Below are 22,212 nucleotides of genomic sequence, written 5' to 3'. Positions count from 1 at the left end.
TATCATGAAACAATCAACAACAATATTGTTTACAAAAAAAAGGCACCAATTGCGTTATTATTGCACATTAATAAGAAATACGTTAACTTACCAGAAAGGATTCTTTCGAGGAGACAAGCTCACGTGAGCCAGATTTGCACACTTCTTTTATTGCATGAGGTCTGAAGGGCGAGGTGAAGAGCTTCCTAGAGGGGGCGTGTTATGTTGGTAGCCCCGCCTTTTTAATTGGATATTCTGTCCAGCCACTCCCCTTCTTGCTTCGGGAAGAGTGGCTGGCTTTGTTTGTGATTGCAAGATGGCGGCAGGGATGTATCTAGAACACTATTTGGACAGTAAGTGCAATAAAAATAAAACTACAAACACAGTAATAATTAACAAATAAATAAATATTGCTAATCCCCCGACCCACCTTATTTTTTTTTTTTTTTTTTTTTTTTTTGGGGGGGGAATTTCAAAATTAAGTATATTATTATTTATTAATAACGAAGGTAAATAAAGGCATTTCAGGTATTTTACTATGGATCGGCTTTATACTGACATAATTGTCTGATCGCGGAATAAATTCATTATGCATTAAAATAATTAGAACTAAGACAGCGTTATGGCGCCGTTTGTTGTAATATAAAGAGTTGCACGACCAGATGCCATACAAAAATAAAACGCAGTATTGATTCAACTAATTAGGTGTATGTTTTGCAGCATAATAGTGTTTGCGTTAATATTGTGTAACTCCGAGTCGTGCAGGGCAGTGTTGTGTTACAAAGTAATAATACATATGAATGGCATTGCTAGCACTGTTAGCGGTGCATGCTATGGGAACTTTATTATACTATATAATATTGGAGTCAAGACTGCTTACACACGCTAATAAAGATTGTTCAGCAAGGTTAAGTTATCTGCTAAGAATATTTACACCGTCAATGCTTTTTATGGTTTGTATTTCAATGGTGTAGTTTGCTGCTATTAGAAATGCATACAAATGAAACGGGTGTCTTTTTACACTTTCCAGTTTGTTTACATTTTACGATCGACTGTAACCGGGGCGTGACTTTGTGGCAAACGTCCTGTTTCCATAAAGCAGGCTGTTTAGGAAAGTGTTTCAATAATAATAATAATTATTATTATTATAATAATAACACTTTTTGAAGGAAACTCGATTTTAAATGTGGCCCTTCTGTTTTGAACGACATTACTGTACAACATTAGCAGCCGTAGAAACTTCTATATATATTCACTAAAAACACGCCTGTAAACGGTCTGAAAAATTCACGTTGTTTCGATTAGGCTCTTTTTGAAGTGTCCCTTTTTTAATTTTTTTTTTTTTTTTTAAATTTTTTTTTTTATGGATTTGAAAAGAATACAACTTAAATATTAGATAAAAGCAAGTTAAGTTAAATGCTGCAAATGAATGCTGTGTTTTAAACACGCAACGTGTTGAATGAGCATAGAACTGCTGTAAGTCGCTTCGCAGCTATACATTTTTGTGCCTGATGATTAAAGCCCCCTCCCCTTTGGAACCTCAGAATGTCAATAATAAAACATTGGAAACATTTAAAGCACAACAGGTTCTATATAACAAGATTCAGTATGTTAATATTAGCTTTCTGTAGGTACCCGCTTAAAGCACCGTGAATATACTGCCTAGGATCATGTAAATTGGAATTGTTCTATATTGTATGAATTTATTTGTGTTACTGTATTTGATTGTTTTAAGTATTTTTGTCCAGTTTCCAATAATTTGTCTAATTTTGCCATTGATTTTATAATGTTAATATCTTGCTGTCTTCTTAAAAATGAGATCTATTTATCAAAGGTTCTATCCTGGTTAAATAAATTTGAATTATTTTGATTTATCGACTAGGTGTAGCCCTATAATCAAGTTGAGAGTGTACTTTCTCTGGCAGACTTTATATGATAGACAGACCGTGACACGGTAAATAGTACGCTAGAATGAAATACACTCCGAACCTGATTAGAAAGGGCCAAAACATACATAAAACTTACAGTTAACACGTGTGTTCCTTTGTGTAGCGCTGACCTTAAAGGGTACATAAGGATATTTTTATTTTATTGTGTTACATGTTCCCATGTGTTGCTACAACTGTTTATGTAAGGTGTGTGTATTGTTTAAATTTATTTTTTTACATTTTGACCACTTTTTTTTAATTTTTAAATTGCATTCCCTGCCTCAAGATAGCTTCACATGTAGGTGAATGGACCTCTCAGAGCTACATTTCCCATCATCCTTCTGCTCAGATATATAACTGAGATTGATTCACTAGTGAGCAGGAGGATGATGGAAAATGTAGTTCTGAGAGGTCCATGCAGGTACATGTGAAGCCATCTTGAGGCAGGGAAAGCAGTTTAAAAGTTTGAAAAAGTGGTCAAAATGTAAAAAATTAATTTCAAACAACACACAAACCTTACGTAAACAGTTGCAGCAACACATGGGAACATAACACAATAAAATAAAAAACACATTTACATTGCAGGATTATTTTAGTAGTACATGCAGCAATAGGAGGTTAATGGACTTCACCGATAACAGGCTCTGCTAAAGAAGGGGGGGGGGGAGAGAAAAACTAAAAGCTGGCATGTCCTGCTTGTGTCTGTTTGCAGGTATTGAGAATCTGCCGTTTGAGCTGCAGAGGAACTTCCAACTAATGAGAGATCTGGACCAGAGAACAGAAGGTAAGGAAAATCCACTCCTAATACTGCAAGTGTTGTTTCAGCAGCAACAGCTGTGAATTAAAAACAGCTGTGAAGCTAATAACAGTAATATAATGAAGACCAGGATGTATATCAACAGTATAATCAGGAATGGAAGTATAACTTCCCGTGAATAGCAGTTTGATCCATTCCTGGTTTTACTAGGCGTTTAATAAGACACATCTGAGCTTGTTTCCTTTATACACTGAGGCTAATCAGGCTTGTACTAAAACCTGGAATGCGTAAAACTGCTGTGAGTAGGAGTCTTATTTCCATCCCTGAGTGTATATATAGAATAAGAGTTAGCAATTAAATGTTTAATGACAATCAGATAAGTGGTTCTCTAAATACAGCTCCACAGTATACCCTCAATAACATTGTGAGTAATAATATCAAGGTTCATAATAATCAGATAAGCTATTCTCTAGATCAGTGGTTTTTAAACTTTGTAGACCCCGTATCCCCGTCTACTGCGTACCCCCATCTGATATAGGGTCATAGTATACCTATGAAAACAGGAAAAAATATACTATTTTCTAATTACTAAATTAAGTACTTGCAAACCTCTTAACTGTAGAAGCCAACAGTGTGTTAGAATGGTGCCAATTAGACCGCAAGCCAATATTTTGGTTTCAGGTTTGTCATATGTTGCAGGGCATTCACACATGTAAGAAATATAAAACAATAGTTTATTTAAGAATAAAAAGGGTCCACAACTAATCTAATATTACAGAAAGTAAAGGCTATTGGTTAGATATGAGTCAACAGTACCCAGTTCATTGATTCCATAGTCAAACGATTACAACAACCATAACATCATTAGCATACATGGTTAATATACTAATATTAAATATGGCTTATCACACAGTGTCTACTTTGCATTAGTATTTTCAATACCCGTTTCTCGTTGTAATCGATCATGTCAATATGCACGAGAATTAATTCAACTTCCCATTCTGAACGAAATCCAACATTCCAGTACCTAATTTAGCAAATTAGTTTTACAGTGTTAATTTAGTTTAAATGTGATGTACCAAACTAATACGTTATCAACCGCAATTGAGTATAAATTATCTCAGAAATGTAGCAATGATGAAATTCTCAGCATTTGAGGCAACTCCTTTGAGTTGCACATTTCAATAAACAAAATACACACTAAAACAGGAAGTTATTTTCTATTCCTAGAACAGTTTATCCACCAACCAACTTGATAGCATTTACTACAGTTACTTTCTTGAGTCATAGAGTATTTCATATTAGATATGCAGAGTACTTATTGATTTCCATATAAAGAAGTCAATCTGTGTTGCTGAACACTGCAGCTCTCTGGATCTGAAGTTGCAATGAAGACGGTACTTTGCTGTACGCATTGTATTACTTCTTTCAAATGGAGATCAGTTTGTCGATCTCCAAGTCTTGCAACGTTATAGCTGTAGTTGCAGTTCTCTCGGGATCTTCCAAAACATAACTGCTGTCTTTGCTTCAGTTCCTTTTGTTTAGAGACATAAAACAAAGAGCTGCTTTCTGATTAAAGCAGATCTTGTTCTCTGGTTCAGTCTCTTGTAGGACGGACAGCAGGGTCCTTCCTCAGAAGATGATTTTAGTCATTACTCGGAACGTTGGTTCTTCCGTGAATTCGAGCACTTATGTGCCTGTGACTTAAATAACTTTCTTCAGAACAGTTCAGCTTCCATTTCTTTCCTCCGAACTGTGAGACCCTTCTTTGCTTGCTTATTGAACTTGCTTATTGAGGGACGCGCTGCGTTTAGGAATGTCTTGGGAAACTCTCTCTCTCTTACCTTTTGTTGTCTTAACTTCCACCATCTTATTGGTTAGTTTGATTATTTTGGGCTGTGCCAGAGTCCACGTGGGGTGTTTCTCATTGATTGTTCTCGTTCAGAGACAGCCCATTGTTCTCAATTGGTCCGTGGTTTCGACTCGTCAGCTGCATTTGAGGGGGTACTGTTTGTCCAAGGTGTCAAACCGTACTCAAAACTGTCGGACGTGCCTTCTGCAAGATACTGCTGGAGCCCAAATGATTCATTCAGTGATAGGAAAAGATAAAACAATTGTCCAGCAGTTAGTTCATGACTCTTTCTAAAAGCATTCTTTGTCAGTAAGGGGGAGTTTGTGAGCAGAGACCAAGTAGACATAGAGACTGGCTTAAGGTCCCCCTTTGTATATTTCAGTTCTGTTACTTTCATACACAGAATGATATTATGACCCACTCTTGACTCTAAATATGTACGACCGCCTCCACCAGTGGGGGACGATAAGAAATAGACATTACACCGATAGGAATCCATATGAGGTCTTCATGTTTGAATATTCTTTCAAAATTTAAACTTTAAATTATGTAGAAGTATAATTTGTACCGTATTACAGTAAAAGAAAGTCTTATATGCCATCAAATCACTTGTCAAAGAAGGGAGAGTTAAACACTGTTCTGTACCATAGAACAGGGATGGAAATAAAAACGCCATTGCATGGCAGTTTGATCCACTCCTGGTTTACTATGAGTTTAATAAGACACACTGCGGCAAATCAAGCTCATAATAAAACCTGGAACTGGTGGAACTGGTGAAACTGCTGGGCAAAAGGAGTCTTGTGTCCATCCATGTAGAATGTAGTGGTTTCCTTTGCATCTTTTTGATCCAGTCAGTTTTAAATTGTGTTATATGAATGAATATTAACATGGGTGTTTTAGCCACTTAGTCAATTTCAAGCACTGTATGTTTGAATACTCTAATATTTGCCCCTCTCCTAATATTATAATGTGATCTGAGCATGTGTGCGCCTCTGCATTAGTGCAGCACAAACTGATTATTTGAGCTCTCAACAGAAATCAGGTGGTGACAATCAGGTGAAACTGATTTACAATTTACATTAAAGCAAGTGAAGAAACTGCTACTTCTCTTAGACACAAGCTCAAGCAGCTGTTCTTCACTTGTTTGAATGTGAATTGTAAATCAGCCCGATCAACAGCAGTGACACTTGCCTGCAGAGAGCTCGACCCGGACAGTCTCCAGTGCGTGCAGCTCTGCTCTGGGCTGCTAGAATGGCTGTGAGTTTGTAGTCTGTGTTGTTCTCTGACGGATCCATGCCCCCTGCAGATCTGAAGGGTGAGATCGATGGGCTGGCCACAGAGTACACAGCAAATGCGCGCACGCTGTCCTCCGAGCAGAAGCTCTCCCTGCTGCGGCAGATCCAGGAGTCCTACACCAAGTGCAAGGAGTTCGGAGACGACAAGGTTCAGCTTGCCATGCAGACCTACGAGATGGTGAGAGGAACCTGAGAGCAGGACAGCACAACAGGGATGGCAATGAGACTCCCAGTGCACAGCAGTGTGATCCATTCCTGGTTTTGCTAGGAGTTTAGTAAGACACACTTGAGCTTGTTAAATATGCACACTGATAATCAAGCTCATAGTGAAACCTGGAATGGGTGAAGCTGCTGTGCAATAGGAATCTTACTTCCATTCCAGTATTCTATATTAAGGCTACCATCAGCAGTCACATACTATCCTTTTTCTTTTTCTGTGTCTGCTTACTTTGTTAAAATAAGTAATTTTCCATGCCCTGTTTAATTCTCTCTCTGTCTGTGTCTGCCTGTCCATCAGGTTGATAAGCACATCCGGCGGCTGGACACGGACCTGGCTCGGTTCGAAGCCGATCTGAAGGAGAAGCAGATCGAATCCACGGACTACGACTCCTCATCCAGCAAGGGCAAGAAGAGTAAGACAGACAGAGACAGAGACACACACACACACACACACACACACACACACACACACACACACACACACACACACACACACACACACACACACACACACACACACACACACACAGAGAGAGACTACAACTCCTCAGAGAAAGAGATTACGACTCCTCATCCAGCAAGGACAAGAAGAGTGAGAGAGAGACACACACACACACACTACGACTCTTTATCCAGCAAGGGTAAGGGGACACACACAGACACACACACTGCATTCTTATCTGTTAGCCAGCTTGATTTCTTCTAGGTTTTAATTCAGATTTAGTCACACAGGCCCTATATAAGTAATTAACACAGCCCTCTAGATTAATGAATACCAAACTATGTTTAAATTATAAAACATTCCAAAACAAGAAACCTTCCTTTAGATTACTCCTGACTTAAAGTTCAATTATTTGGGGCCTTTTTGTGACCATGATCACCGGACATTATCACCCCACTGACACCCTGTGAACAGGATGGCTGTAGTGGTGACCTCAGACCCGGAAGAACACAGATTCCACACAGTTACTGGCGGGTGAAATTTTTATTTTATTAAATGATAAAACAAACAGAATGTTTAAACAAAACATACAACACTGAAAGTAAAGGGTGCGTTGGCCAAACAAACAAACAGACAGACAAAACAGATGTGGACGAACCCAACAAACAAGTACCGCGCTGGCACTTCCAGCGCGTCGTAGCTATTGTTTCTGTTTATAACTCTCTCCTAACTCCACCCGTTCTCCACTAACGAACACACAACCCTGAGTGAGTGCTTCATGCATCTATATATAGAATTGTGCTGGGGTTCAATTACCAATAATTATTCACTTGAATCCCAGCATGTGAACTAATCTGTGTACTCCCGTGCTCACATATCAATACCCACTTAAATATGAATGTGGCGCAGAGTTGTAACCAAGTCACTAAAATTGGGACTCGAGTCATTTAGGAGTAAAGACTCAAGTCAAGTCAGTGACATGCCAAGCTCGAGTCAAGTCACTGAATTTGCTGAGTCGAGTCATCAATCTGGCTCGAGTCACTTTGAGTCATTCGTTCTGACAGTTCAAGACCGCTTGATTTAATCCAATTTAAGGCATACAGTAAAAAGGCCGATAGTACAGTACAGCCTCGGTTATATGAACCTGCTGGGGTCCAAGATTTTTCTGAAGTAGACTTGAATAAATTAATTAGTCCTGTTTCTATTCTTTTTATTATTATTATTAGGCTATTACAGTAGCCCCACCCCCATACCAGACCGTGATCAGTAGTTAATCATTTAAAAGCACATCAGTCAAGTTTCAGTTTTGTTTCAATGTTAATTTAAGCCTTGGTTCCATATTAATATATATCAGTGGTGGCTGGTGGCCAAAATTTTTGGGTGTTCACACCTCAGATGTAGCTGACTGGGTGGAGTCTGTGGGGGTGGCGTCCGGTGGGCCGACCTCAGTGGTAGATGCACTGTCTAGTGGATCTGTTTCTTGCTGGAAGTGATACAAAAAGTTTGGTCTGCGATGTCTTATCGTGGCAGACTTTTCAATTACTTTATTATTAAAGTCAGGAATGTCAGTCATCATGTTTTTTTCAATTGATAACACGGCTAAAGAATTGAATCGTTCAGTTTTCTTATTGTTTCTCAAGTTTTTATCTGTTTCAGTGTTGAGAAGCACCTTTCTGCCTCTGCTGTAATCACTGGAGTGGTAATAACTATCTTCAGTAGTTTTGTAATCTCTGGAAATGTTTTGTCCAGTTTGTTATATATCATCAGTTCAAGCATACTTAATGTATTTTCAGCACTTTTTAAAATCTGTAGTTTCATACACTGCTTCTAAGTCAATGCATAAAGAGGTCTTTCCAAGCACTGGTTATTTTTGAACTGTTTCTTCTAGTACACTGTCTGTCTGGGAAAGCTACCTGATACTCAACAAAATGGTCACTGCAGCAATTTTGCAGCAACAAGGTGCTTTCTGAAGGCAAACCGTTCCTTGGCATGAGTGATTATGATGTCACAAATTTAAGGCAGCTGTGTCACAATCTTCAGTGGTATTTGGGCCTCTTCTTTTTCGGATTGGTGGTAGGTTCTCGGGGAAGCTGGATTCTAGTATTCCAACAGATACTCGGATGAAAAAATTCAAGCTCTGAAACTTGACTTGCTGCTTGACCCATTATTAGATTTAGTTGATGGGCATAGCAATGGACATAATGTGCATTTGGATATTTGTCCCTTACAAGCTTCTGGACCCCATCAGTCTCGCCACGCATTACACTAGCTCCATCTTAGCTCTGTGCAATCATTTTAGCCTTTTCACTTTCTTCTGTGAATATGGCATCAAGCTGTTGCATAATGGCTGTGGAAATAACTTCAGCATTTCCATGTTTCAGCTCGGTGAACCCAAAAAAACTCTCAACAACACGTCCAGTTTTGGGAACAATGCACCTAAAAACTAGTACACTTTGACAAATATTTGTAATGTCACTGGTTTCATCCACTTGAATAGCAACATAATCAGTCTGTTTCAGTTCTTTCACAATATTTTCCCTGCAAACCTCTAACATGCAGCCTAGAAGTTTGTTTTGAACAGTCTTGAGGTGCCTTTAAAGACTGTGGCTATCTTCAAGTGTGTGTCCATGGCCTGGTCAATCTTTGAAACAAAATCTACCCGTCCAAGAAACACACCATGATTAGATGATGATGTTTTCATCATGACCTCGTAGGGCCAATTCAAAAGCTCCACAGAACTTTATGCATTTGGTGATGCGTGTAGGTATTTGTCGGTTTTAGAAACTTCTTCATTGTGCTTTATGGTGTTGTGGTAAGCTCTGCTAAGTTGGACGACAATATTCACTCTACTTGTCATACCTAGATGCATTTCACATGTTTTATGAACTCTAGAAACCTCATGCTTCTTTGATTTGGAGGACAGATGTTGCAGGACTGTACTCCAGTTCTTGGCCATGCTGCATCAGTGTCACCCCGAGCCTGAGGAAAAAGGAGACAAGGAAAACAAAACAGTGCATTGTAGCTTTCACTTGCACAACCCCATGGCCTCGGCTTGTACCAGGACGTATGCTCGTTTTCTTTCACTGTTCACCTTCACTAATTTTATGGGTGGTCTGCTGGGTCCCAACCCTTTGATTTGGAGTTTCTGCACTTCCTCCAGTGTAGCAGAATTATTTGGTAACAGAAATTCTACTGTATTCATGTCTTAAATATTAAAACCTCGCAGTATATATATTTAAAAAAAACAAAAACAAAAAACAAACGTGTTACATGAGTTCAAATTCCACCATAGGGATTAGGTTTAAGTCCTATTATTCAACATTATTATAATATATTACATACAGATGTAGTCTGATTATTATTATTATTTATATTATTGATTATTTACCTTAGGTTTTTATAGTGTTTAGAACAGGAACAATTCAAGAACAGGAAACAATAAAACCTTAAATGGAAGTCCTAATTAAGGCCAAGGAATGAAAAAAAATGTAATCAAGTAGATTTTAAAAATGTATTTTCAGGAAATGGTAGGTAATTAAGAAGAAGAAATAAACCTGACACGGATCGACAGGATTTTATATTTATTTATTAACTGATTTTCTTAAACAGCCAGAAAATAATTGACTAAAAGAATCCGTCGGTTTTTCTGACGAGCTATAGGATATATCAGGCCCTTAGGCCTTTGACAGCGTAGTATGTGTTGCAGTGTTCGCGGATGGTAATATGGCGCCCATTTCGGTGGTTGCATCAGCGTGGGTATATATATATATATATATATATATATATAGTATATTATATATATATATATATTATTATACATACATACATACATACATACATACATACATACATACATACAATACCACACACACACACACACACACAGTACTGTGCAAAAGTTTAGGCAGGTGTGAAACAATGCTGTAATGTAAGAATGCTTTCAAAAATAGACATGTTAATGGTTTATATTTATCAATTAACAAAATGCAAAGTGGGTGAACAGAAGAAAAATCTAAATCAAATCCATATTTGGTGTGACCACCCTTTGCCTTCAAAACAGCATCAATTCTTCTAGGTACACTTGCACAAAGTCAGGGATTTTGTAGACATATAGTCAGGTGTACGATTAAACAATTATACCAAACAGGTGCTAATGATCATCAATTCAATATATAGGTTGAAACACAATCATTAACTGAAACAGAAACAGCTGGTAGGAGGAATAAAACTGGGTAAGGAACAGCCAAACTCGGCTAACAAGGTCAGGTTGCTCAAGTCAATTTACTGTCAAAAGTCATACACCATGGCAAGACTGAGCACAGCAACAAGACACAAGGTAGTTATACTGCATCAGCAAGGTCTCTGCCAGGCAGAAATTTCAAGGCAGACAGGGGTTTCCAGATGTGCTGTCCAAGCTCTTTTGAAGAAGCACAAAGAAACGGGCAACGTTGAGGACTGTAGACACACTGGTCGGCTAAGGAAACTTACTGCAGCAGATGAAAGACACATCATGCTTACTTCCCTTCGCAATCAGATGATGTCCAGCAATGCCATCAGCTCAGAATTGGCAGAAAACAGTGGGACCCTGGTACACCCATCTAAAATCAGTTGCGGTTGGTTAACAGTGATCGCATGTTCGCCAAACCCCCAGCATTTTTGTAAATGAGTTGCGATTCCCATCGTCTGGGTGACGTGCGTTTCATTTCCCCCACTCACGTGACACTGGCACATCAACAATGCAGCTCATCCCATCTGTTTAATAGACTAAAGATGGGCTGTGTTTGCTCAGAAATGCAAGCACCTAAAACCCGCTGTGCATATGCGCAGTAGCAACTAGCCGACAGCCAGGACTGGTTATGGTTGGTTTAAAAAGGTCTGGATGGAGCGCAGCCTGGTAGCGAACACGGCTGTCAGTGCGCATGTGTCAAGGTAACCAAGGCTAAATACCAACTGCTCAAAACTGTGTCTCAGTCTTGCAGTGTTGCATTGCAAAAAGACAGAACATGTTTAAGCTGTTTCCATATTGCTATCCTAATTATCTAAAGTCAAATTATTATTGGGTATCTTCGTCTATCTACTTTCACATTTGATTTCACATTCCACATACAGTTTATTGTTGTTTTCATATTTTCAATTTGCCAGTATTTCATGCAGTTTTCTCCAGAGGCTGCTGCTCTTAAGCAATGTTTCTTGTCGCGTTCAGCAGTTTTGTTGTTAATTTGTGGAGTACCGACCACTACCTGTTTAGGATAATCAGTTATTAAATATAGCATACAGAATGTCTTTTATTTTTATAATATTTTATAAATACAGTACTGTGCAAAAGTTTTAGGCAGGTGTGAAAAAATGCTGTAAAGTAAAAATGCTTTAAAAAATAGACATGTTAATAGTTTATATTTATCAATTAACAAAATGCAAAGTGAGTGAACAGAAGAAAAATCTACATCAAATTAATATTTGGTGTGACCACCCTTTTTATATTTGGTGTGACTTCTCCAGACAGTAGATGGGTGTACCAGGGTCCCACTGTTTTCTGCCAATTCTGAGCTGATGGCATTGCTGGACATCATCTGATTGCGAAGGGAAGTAAGCATGATGTGTCTTTCATCTGCTGCAGTAAGTTTCCTTAGCCGACCAGTGTGTCTACAGTCCTCAACGTTGCCCGTTTCTTTGTGCTTCTTCAAAAGAGCTTGGACAGCACATCTGGAAACCCCTGTCTGCCTTGAAATTTCTGCCTGGCAGAGACCTTGCTGATGCAGTATAACTACCTTGTGTCTTGTTGCTGTGCTCAGTCTTGCCATGGTGTATGACTTTTGACAGTAAATTGACTTGAGCAACCTGACCTTGTTAGCCGAGTTTGGCTGTTCCTTACCCAGTTTTATTCCTCCTACCAGCTGTTTCTGTTTCAGTTAATGATTGTGTTTCAACCTATATATTGAATTGATGATCATTAGCACCTGTTTGGTATAATTGTTTAATCGTACACCTGACTATATGTCTACAAAATCCCTGACTTTGTGCAAGTGTACCTAGAAGAATTGATGCTGTTTTGAAGGCAAAGGGTGGTCACACCAAATATGGATTTGATTTAGATTTTTCTTCTGTTCACTCACTTTGCATTTTGTTAATTGATAAATATAAACTATTAACATGTCTATTTTTTAAAGCATTTTTACTTTACAGCATTTTTTCACACCTGCCTAAAACTTTTGCACAGTACTGTATTTATAAAATATTATAAAAATAAAAGACATTCTGTATGCTATATTTAATAACTGATTATCCTAAACAGGTAGTGGTCGGTACTCCACAAATTAACAACAAAACTGCTGAACGCGACAAGAAACATTGCTTAAGAGCAGCAGCCTCTGGAGAAAACTGCATGAAATACTGGCAAATTGAAAATATGAAAACAACAATAAACTGTATGTGGAATGTGAAATCAAATGTGAAAGTAAGATAGACGAAGATACCCAATAATAATTTGACTTTAGATAATTAGGATAGCAATATGGAAACAGCTTAAACATGTTCTGTCTTTTTGCAATGCAACACTGCAAGACTGAGACACAGTTTTGAGCAGTTGGTATTTAGCCTTGGTTACCTTGACACATGCGCACTGACAGCCGTGTTCGCTACCAGGCTGCGCTCCATCCAGACCTTTTTAAACCAACCATAACCAGTCCTGGCTGTCGGCTAGTTGCTACTGCGCATATGCACAGCGGGTTTTAGGTGCTTGCATTTCTGAGCAAACACAGCCCATCTTTAGTCTATTAAACAGATGGGATGAGCTGCATTGTTGATGTGCCAGTGTCACGTGAGTGGGGGAAATGAAACGCACGTCACCCAGACGATGGGAATCGCAACTCATTTACAAAAATGCTGGGGGTTTGGCGAACATGCGATCACTGTTAACCAACCGCAACTGATTTTAGATGGGTGTACCAGGGTCCCACTGTTTTCTGCCAATTCTGAGCTGATGGCATTGCTGGACATCATCTGATTGCGAAGGGAAGTAAGCATGATGTGTCTTTCATCTGCTGCAGTAAGTTTCCTTAGCCGACCAGTGTGTCTACAGTCCTCAACGTTTCCCGTTTCTTTGTGCTTCTTCAAAAGAGCTTGGACAGCACATCTGGAAACCCCTGTCTGCCTTGAAATTTCTGCCTGGCAGAGACCTTGCTGATGCAGTATAACTACCTTGTGTCTTGTTGCTGTGCTCAGTCTTGCCATGGTGTATGACTTTTGACAGTAAATTGACTTGAGCAACCTGACCTTGTTAGCCGAGTTTGGCTGTTCCTCACCCAGTTTTATTCCTCTTACCAGCTGTTTCTGTTTCAGTTAATGATTGTGTTTCAACCTACATATTGAATTGATGATCATTAGCACCTGTTTGGTATAATTGTTTAATCGTACACCTGACTATATGTCTACAAAATCCCTGACTTTGTGCAAGTGTACCTAGAAGAATTGATGCTGTTTTGAAGGCAAAGGGTGGTCACACCAAATATGGATTTGATTTAGATTTTTCTTCTGTTCACTCACTTTGCATTTTGTTAATTGATAAATATAAACTATTAACATGTCTATTTTTGAAAGCATTCTTACGTTACAGCATTGTTTCACACCTGCCTAATACTTTTGCACAGTACTGTGTGTGTGTGTGTGTGTGTGTGTGTATATATATTATATATATATATATATATATATATATATATATATATATATATATATATATATATATACACACATACACATATGATTATACACACACATATATGATTTGCCGCTACCTTTGCACAGAGCTGTACAAGGTAACATCAACATCAATTTTGTGTTTCAGCACCAACGTAATTTACTGTATGAAACCTGATTTTAAAAAAATAATAATTACGTGCTGTAGTTGGTATACAGGTTTGTTGTAGTATATCATGAAGGGCATATTGCAGTGTGGTAATGCACTGTATGTCCATTGTGCTCTGAATCTACGCACTAGTATTAATAATTACTGTACCCTTGTCCTAAATATTCTCTCCCTGACTGGTCCAAAAAATGGTCAAAACGGGAGACTTGGCAGATATGAATTATACAGACGCATTTTCTATACTGTTATGTTAATATTAACCTGAGTAAAATTACTTATCAGTACAACTCTGACGTGGCGTGAGTTGTGCGATCCTTTTGTCTAAATACAAATTACACTTTATAACACTCGTGCTCATAACCCATATTTATGTCCTGTGTATTTTATACATAAACACCAACATTAACACACTACATACAACATAAAACACTAATAAACATAAAAGTGCGAGACACTCCGCCACACCCACAGCAGACATTCACACCATCCCACATTCACAGAGTCGACAATCAGACCAAACAAACAGCAGACAGAGAGATGACTCAGGACTGCTGTCAGAAAGCTTGTCTGACACTTCAGTTGGGGGCGTATTTTAAAAAATAAATAAATAAAGCATTTATTTGTTTATTTATAATATATGGATAAGTAATATAGTTGCATTTCAGCCCATATGAAAAAGTCATAATTACGCAATGTTACGACACTTTCAAAATGGTAGCCCGTTTTGAAACCCCCACACTAAAAACAGACCAAGAAAAAAAAATACGATGAAGAAAACTGCCTTCAATATAAACCTTGAAATCGTGGGTTCCATAGATTAGAAAAAAATAACATGGGGCTGAAGTAAATTGTGGTGAATTCAGTGCTTTGCTTTCATGGTTTATGGTGTCACCAGAACCCCTCGATGCAATTATAACCTTGTAATTCATTGCAGCCCATCTATTGTTCTATATATTTATACAAAGCAATTTAGGTGGGAGCACTTGGCTTGATTCAAACAAACTCTACAAAATAGATGCAAAACTTGAGGAAACATATATACAAAAAAACTGAAGTCATTCTGGCTCCAGTGTAGCGTTATAATCCAGTGGTTTGTTGCATAAAATGCCTTTGATATTTTTAACACTAAAAGAAATGTTTCCCTGATCTGGGGTATTGACTGAAGTGGGTTTGATTGCTTTCTGGGCTGCCCTTAAATTCAAGCAATGGGAAAGCGAAAGAGGTAATGAAGTATTGTAAAGTGGTAGATGATATGAAGTATTGCTTTAACGACCTGTGTGTCTTTTGTTTTTTATCTCACTGTATCTCAGTAGGAAAGAAAGCCTCTGAGCTGCAGCACGTCAAGTACAGCTCTGAGCTGGTAATGTCAGCGACGCCCGGTAAGTGCAGCTCCAGCACATCACAGAAACACATCTCTTACACAAGGAGAAAGTATCACACAGAAACACATCTCTTACACAAGAGAAAATATCACACATAAACACATCTCTAACACAAGAAAATATCACAGAAACACATCTCTAACACAATGAGAAAATATCACACAGAAATACATCTCTAACACAATGAGAAAGTATCACACAAAAATACATCTCTAACACAATGAGAAAATATCACAGAAACACATCTCTAACACAAGGAGAAAATATCACACAGAAACACATCTCTAACACAAGGATAAATATCACACAAACACATCTCTAACACAAGGAGAAAATATCACACAGAAACACACAGAAACTAACAGATATGCACATACTAATACAGATACATGCACACATACACATTTGTATTCCTGTATTTGTGGGGATTTCTAATTGACTCACTATATTGATGTACTATTTCTAGCTCTTACAAAGTGGGGATGACATCATTTTTTCAGGAGTTACTATCTTTGTGGGGACATTTTCTCAAATTTTGATTCCACATTGATTGTAGTACATGCCAACCCCACCCCCACCCCCCCCCCCCCCACCCCGTACGCGCGCGTGCGCGGTACGTGCGTGTGTGAGTACGTGCGTGTGTGTGGGGGGGTTTGTTCGTTTGTGAGTGCGTCAGATTGTGACTGTGGTTTGTGGGTTTTTTGTGAGTGTCCAGTTTGTGACTGTGTGTGTTTGTGTGGAGTCAGATTGTCACTTGGTGTGTGGGTTTTGTACACTCATGCAGTCCAACACTGAGACACACACACAAACACATTCACACACTATTATAAACAAGTGTACAAACACACACCAAGTCATGCATGTTGACTTTACTATCTTAGCAAGGACATTACATTCTCCCATTAAATGATAACACTAATCTCTCCCTCTCAGCAGAGGTCAGGGGTCAGAAAGATAAGAAGGTCGCCCGCACCAGATCAAAGGTGAAGAATTCGGACGATGACAGCAGTCCTAAGAATGGACAGAAAAAAATAAAGCTGGTGCACTCGTGAGTACAGAGCTCTCCTTACAAAACATCCGACGCAGCCCTTAAAGAAGCACTGACCATCTTTCAAGTCTGATCTCTGATCTCCTATTAGCTGTATTAACATGATCACACACCCCCTTTAAAGGAGTGCTAACAATCTTTCAAATCCTTGTAACTTTAATAACATTAATGCTGCCCACTTTTTAAGAATGTTTATTAACAGTTTATGATCAGTTTCTCACCTTAATTACTAGCCAATGATGGCTTTACTAAGTAACACCTGTGTAAAATTCATGTCCTACCTCCTATCACTAGCAGTGGAATTCTAAACGAGGCTTCTTTAAAATCAATTTCAGGAATGGAAATAAGACTCTTATTGCACCGCAGTTTCACCCATTCCAGGCTTTACTACAAGCTTGGTTTGCCCCAGTATGTCGGTAACAAGTTCAGCTGAGTCTTATCAAACTCATAGTATTATAATTATTTTTTATTTACTCTGCAGACGCTTTTATCCAAGGTGACTTACAGTTGTTACAATGCAAGCTGAATATTTAAATATAGTGTAGTTTGCAGTACGTGCAAGAATACGACTAGAGTACAATATGAACTTGATGTGAATATGAAGATTAAAACAAGTTATATCTACAATGACAAAATAGTGGAAGGATTAGCTGTGGATCCAGGTCAGGCAAGTCCAGTGTAAAATCAGTAATGGCTCAAACTGCTCTGCACAATCTCATTTTCATCCCTGTATTTTGCATTAAGGTTATGAAAGTTTGGTTATAAACCTGACCGATACCTTCATTAATCTCCTCCCCCAGGACAGAGTATAGCGCCCCCGCTGTTACCTTTGGGAATGTGCACCCCTCTGATGTGCTGGATATGCCGGTGGACCCCAATGAACCCACATACTGCCTGTGTCACCAGGTCTCATATGGGGAGATGATTGGCTGTGACAACCCAGACGTGAGTGTGGGGGGCAGGGGGAGAGGGAGGGGAGATGAGGAAAGGAGGGGAGGGGGTAGATGAGGAACGAGGAACGGAGGGGAGGGGGTAGAGGGTTACAGCAGGGAGAAGAGTACAAGTAAGGCGGGGAAAGGGACGTAGGGGAGGAGACGTACAGGGGGTGGGAGCGTGTGAAAATACAGATACAGTGCTCCCTCACTGTAAGGCTCTCGGTTATAATGCGCCTACAGCATGCCCCCGATTCCCTATGCTATTATTTATTTTATTTATTTTATTAATTTATTAGCAGGCGCCCTTACCCAATACAGTGACTTAAGTCCTATACTAGTGATTCATGTAATATTTCTACAGTAAATATAGTACCAGTGTTCAAACTGTAAACAACTTCTCAGTCTAACTTCCGTTTTTGTCTTTCCATTTTGATACAGTATCTGAACTGAAGAAAAGCTGCGCTGGCACTTTATAACACAGACATCTTATTCAGCATTCGTTTATAACTAAATAAATATTAGGCCTATAATGTGGTTATCATTCCTAATGTATTTACTTTTTTGCGAGAGGTTTACTGGGAGACGAGAAGCTTCAGCCCCGCTCTGGCAGCTGAACCTGGGGCGAGCCCATTACCTCTACCCCTCGCCCGACCCGCTCTCCTTCTCGCACTTGGTTTGCTTGTCTGTCGCTTTGAACTGAACTCTTGACTGCCGTTTAGCCAGGCTGTTTATAATTTAAAAAATGGCTAATTAAAGTGATCCACAAGTGGGAATGTTACCCTTTTTATTTTATTTTTTTATGTAGCATTGGTTATGGTGCTTTATGCATGGTTAATTCACAGAAAGTTACTTTTTTGCTTATAGAGAGGGAGTTATTTTATTTTGTATTTGTCAGATGTGCGGCGCCCCCCACCTTCCCCCGTTTATAACGCTCCTCAGCTACAGCGCTCATATTGTGTGTCCCCTGAGACCTGTGTTATAGCGAGGGAGCACTGTATTGTAATTAAAGTACAGTAGTAAGAGGACACAGGAGATGGAAGAGAGAAGGAGCGAAGGAGAGGGAACCAGTGTCCTGTCCTGTTGTCTTGTTATTGGTGTCTTGTTTGTCTCATGAATTTGCAGTGCTCCATCGAGTGGTTCCATTTCGCCTGCGTTGGACTCACAACTAAACCCCGAGGAAAATGGTGAGTAGAAACTTCACACTGCTGGTGTTAATGCACAGGACCCTGGCGAAGGTCATTAGGACATTACAATAGGGTGGGAATAAGGGTTCCCAGGTTTTACTACAGGCTTGATTAGCCATAGTGTATAGGTAATAAGCTTGGCTGTGTTTTATTAAACTCACTGTAAAACCAGGAATGGATCAAACTGCTATGCAGTTGGAGTCTTATTGTCATCCCTGTATACATTAAACTGAATATAACAGTAAGCTTTCTTTGCTACCTGCGACAGACACAAAGTTATTCTGAATGGAACAGTAACTTTCACTGAGACCTAATATGGCTGTATGTGTCAATGTTACTATCATTGAATGTGTTTTTATAAATATATAATTATACAAATGAAAAAATATAAATTACAATAAAAGTAGGAATATACCAAGAATAATAAATTATATAAATTGAACCAAGCTCACTAAAATTCTTTCTTTCTTTTTGTTCCTTTTTTTCAGGTACTGCCCTCGATGCTCTCAAGACAGAAAGAAGAAGTGAACAGTTTGAAAAGCAGTCAGTCCTCACCCTGAACACAAATACTTGCTTTGTAATTTTGTTTTTGAGGCAGATTTTCCCCTGTAATGTATTGGAATTAGAACTCTACCACACTGCACTGGAAAACTAGTTCAAAATAGCAATGAAATAGTGTAGCGTTCATTCAAACTGTAGTTTTATTAGCACCAAACTAGACTAGATGGCACCAGAATTACATTGCAACTGCAGTTTGAGATCACTAGACTAGACTGCACTAGAATTACACTGTAAATGCAGTTTGAGATGACTAGACTGTACTACAATTATATTGTAACTGCAGTTTGAGAGTACTAGACTGTACTAGAGTTACTGTACATTGGCACTGCAGTTTGAGATGACTAGACTAAACTGTACTAGAATTACATTGTAACTACAGTTTGAGATTACTAGACTGTACTGGAATTACATTGTAACTGCAGTTTGAGATCACTAGACTACACCTTACTGGAATTACTGTACATTGGAACTGCAGTTTGTGATCACTAGACTAGACTGCACTGGAATTACATTGTAGCTGCAGTTTGAGATCACTAGACTGCACTAGAATTACTGTACATTGGAACTGTAGGTTGAGATCCCTATAGCAGCTTTTAGACCAGTTTTCCTCTATTACTTTGAGCTGTGTTTGTTTTGATATTATTTCACAGTAAACCCCTGACAACATGACACTTAACATTTTCCACGATAGCTAGGCTAGTTTTTTCTTGAGCTGGATAGTTTGTTACCAAATCATGATATAAAATGTTTTTTGTTAATGGAATAATCACCTAAATTATGAGCTGCCGTGCACTTCCACCTGCTCACTGTCTTCGTGTCAGTGTGCAGTTTTTAGCAAAACTTTTTTTTTTTTTCAAATGAATTTTTTAATGTGGTACTGTACTGGTTTTAAATAGAATTCCCAGTTTGTATCACCCGTCTTTTTACTTTCAGGTAGACTTTCCTTTTTGTTTTGTGAAATTGTTCCCACCCCCTCAGTGCCTTCTATCTTGTCAGTAACCAATCATCTGTTTCTTCTCATGACTGACATGCTTTGCAGCCAGCCAGTGACATGATATGACCCCTAAGGCACTGCTGAGGTGAAGTTAACAAGGAAGTGTATCTTAGATCATGGGTTCCCAAACGAATGGGACGCAGGGGTAACAACAATCTGTATTTTAAAGAAAAGCAAGGATAAAACACTAGCACTAAAAATAGGGTTCAAATGGAAAAAGACCAATGGAGATTACATTTTTTTTTTGTTTTTTTTTTTTGTTTTGTTTTTTATTGTATTATTTTTTTTAGTGTTTTTAAGTTGGGCCTCAGATAAAGAAAATATGTGATCCCGTCTTGGACCATCTGAAAGCAAGGCATGCAAACTGGTAACTTTCTTCAACTTTTTTTTTTTCCTACAATTGAAAATGCAAGTTTTCTGTAATGTGCTCCTTTAAAAACTGTGTTACAGAGACCCAAACAGTAACTGGGAAGCGTAGCACAGGAAACATTTAGGGAACTGTTTCATCAGCCTGAGAGCTTTTTCATTATTATTATTTATTATTTTTAAATTGAAAAGTATTGAAGTTGGACATTCTTTGTATTGTGGAGCAACAAAGTCTGCCCAGCAGACTCCATTCACAAAAAAACCCTAAGAAAACCCCCAGCTTTTTATTATGAGTTTCCCCAGTTGAATGCAATTGTAAATCAGTTCAGGAGCACGGAACTCATGAAATTCTCTTCTAAACAGTTAAATAAATGGGCGTTATCTCCAGGGTGTAATATACCCTAATGGTACTATACATGTGATGGGCCTTCACTTATAAAATGAAAGTGAGTCTTGTATAATTCATAATAAGATCAAATGAGCATTTAACAGTTAACTGTTATGTTAAAAAAATGAAATGAGACTGGGAGTGTATGTATTCATACCAGCTGTACAGCACTTCTTCATTAAAGAATCACTTGGTGAACTGCAATGTGCTGTGCTGTGCTTCTGGTCTTGCATCTCAATACATGCAATACCTCTATTACACTACAATATATCATGTACAGAAAACATCCCGATGCGATGAATCGTTACACCCCTAGTCATTCACTTCAAGCATTTTTTAGCAGTCCTTTCTAGATTAAATTTACAAACCAATATAATTTAAGCAGCCTTTGGTTCCATTAAACCGATTAAAGTATTTGGAGACCTGTGTAATATCTTACTTAAAGTGGAGTGCATTTCACTTTCACTGGGGTCCAAATCATGTTATCCTGCCATTGTAACAGGACACAGTAGTTTGGATGAGAAAACGACACAAAGGCTCCCAGAGACGCACAGCACAGCCTGCTGCTAAGTGACTGATTGAATTTATTTCACTATATTTCTATTGTTTCTTGTGTTGTTACTTGTGGCGGTTATCTTTATTAACGGGATGTCTGGTGCTTAACATATTTAATCTGTTACTGTCTCATATTAGGAAGAGAGCAGGAGCAGTACACTTTGTATAAAAACAAAAACAACAAAAAAAAATGAAAACAAGATTTGTATAACTTGACAGCATTAAGCAAAAATAAACATCAAAAAAGGAAATGTCGTCTTTTTATTTTACTGTACATTCAAACACTCAAGCTAGTGCCTTCATCCAAGTTATTGAAACTATTAGAAACCGAGTCATGCAGACAAGTGTTTGGGCTGTAATGCCTTCAGCAATGCTATTGAAACTAGAAGAAACTGAATCGTGCAGACAAGCGTTCGGACTCTAGTGTCTTCATCAGTGTTATTGAAGTGAAACTATAAAGATAAAG

At 38.5% G+C, this 22,212-nt stretch overlaps 1 protein-coding gene across 4 annotated transcripts; it reads left to right on the top strand.

Annotated features, from left to right (window-relative positions):
- Positions 1–261: 261 nt before the first annotated feature.
- Positions 262–21,992, top strand: LOC121296648 (inhibitor of growth protein 4-like). Of its 4 annotated transcripts, none has more exons than XM_041222410.1 (9): positions 262–332; positions 2,620–2,691; positions 5,823–5,989; positions 6,329–6,443; positions 15,647–15,712; positions 16,652–16,763; positions 17,564–17,708; positions 18,821–18,882; positions 19,371–21,992. In XM_041222410.1, exons 1-9 carry the CDS (start codon positions 296–298, stop codon positions 19,408–19,410), a joined length of 816 nt encoding a protein of 271 aa, XP_041078344.1. In that variant the 5' UTR covers positions 262–295; the 3' UTR covers positions 19,411–21,992. The 4 variants fall into 4 exon arrangements, with proteins under 4 accessions (XP_041078344.1, XP_041078341.1, XP_041078343.1 ...); XM_041222407.1 differs by having other exon boundaries at positions 16,649–16,763; XM_041222409.1 differs by having other exon boundaries at positions 15,644–15,712.
- Positions 21,993–22,212: the final 220 nt, after the last annotated feature.

Source organism: Polyodon spathula, chromosome 21 (genome assembly GCF_017654505.1).
Source record: "Polyodon spathula isolate WHYD16114869_AA chromosome 21, ASM1765450v1, whole genome shotgun sequence".
NCBI classification, from domain to species: Eukaryota; Metazoa; Chordata; class Actinopteri; order Acipenseriformes; family Polyodontidae; genus Polyodon; species Polyodon spathula.
Note: the sequence above shows the minus strand (reverse complement) of the source record. Positions and strands in the feature narration are given on the sequence as shown.

Excerpts from the sequence above, each read along its gene's own strand:
- LOC121296648 (XM_041222406.1), top strand. The coding sequence starts at position 296 with ATGGCGGCAGGGATGTATCTAGAACACTATTTGGACA. Across the intron at positions 5,990-6,328 it reads CCATGCAGACCTACGAGATG|GTTGATAAGCACATCCGGCG; the intron begins GTGAGAGGAACC and ends CCTGTCCATCAG. Across the intron at positions 18,883-19,370 it reads ACTAAACCCCGAGGAAAATG|GTACTGCCCTCGATGCTCTC; the intron begins GTGAGTAGAAAC and ends CCTTTTTTTCAG.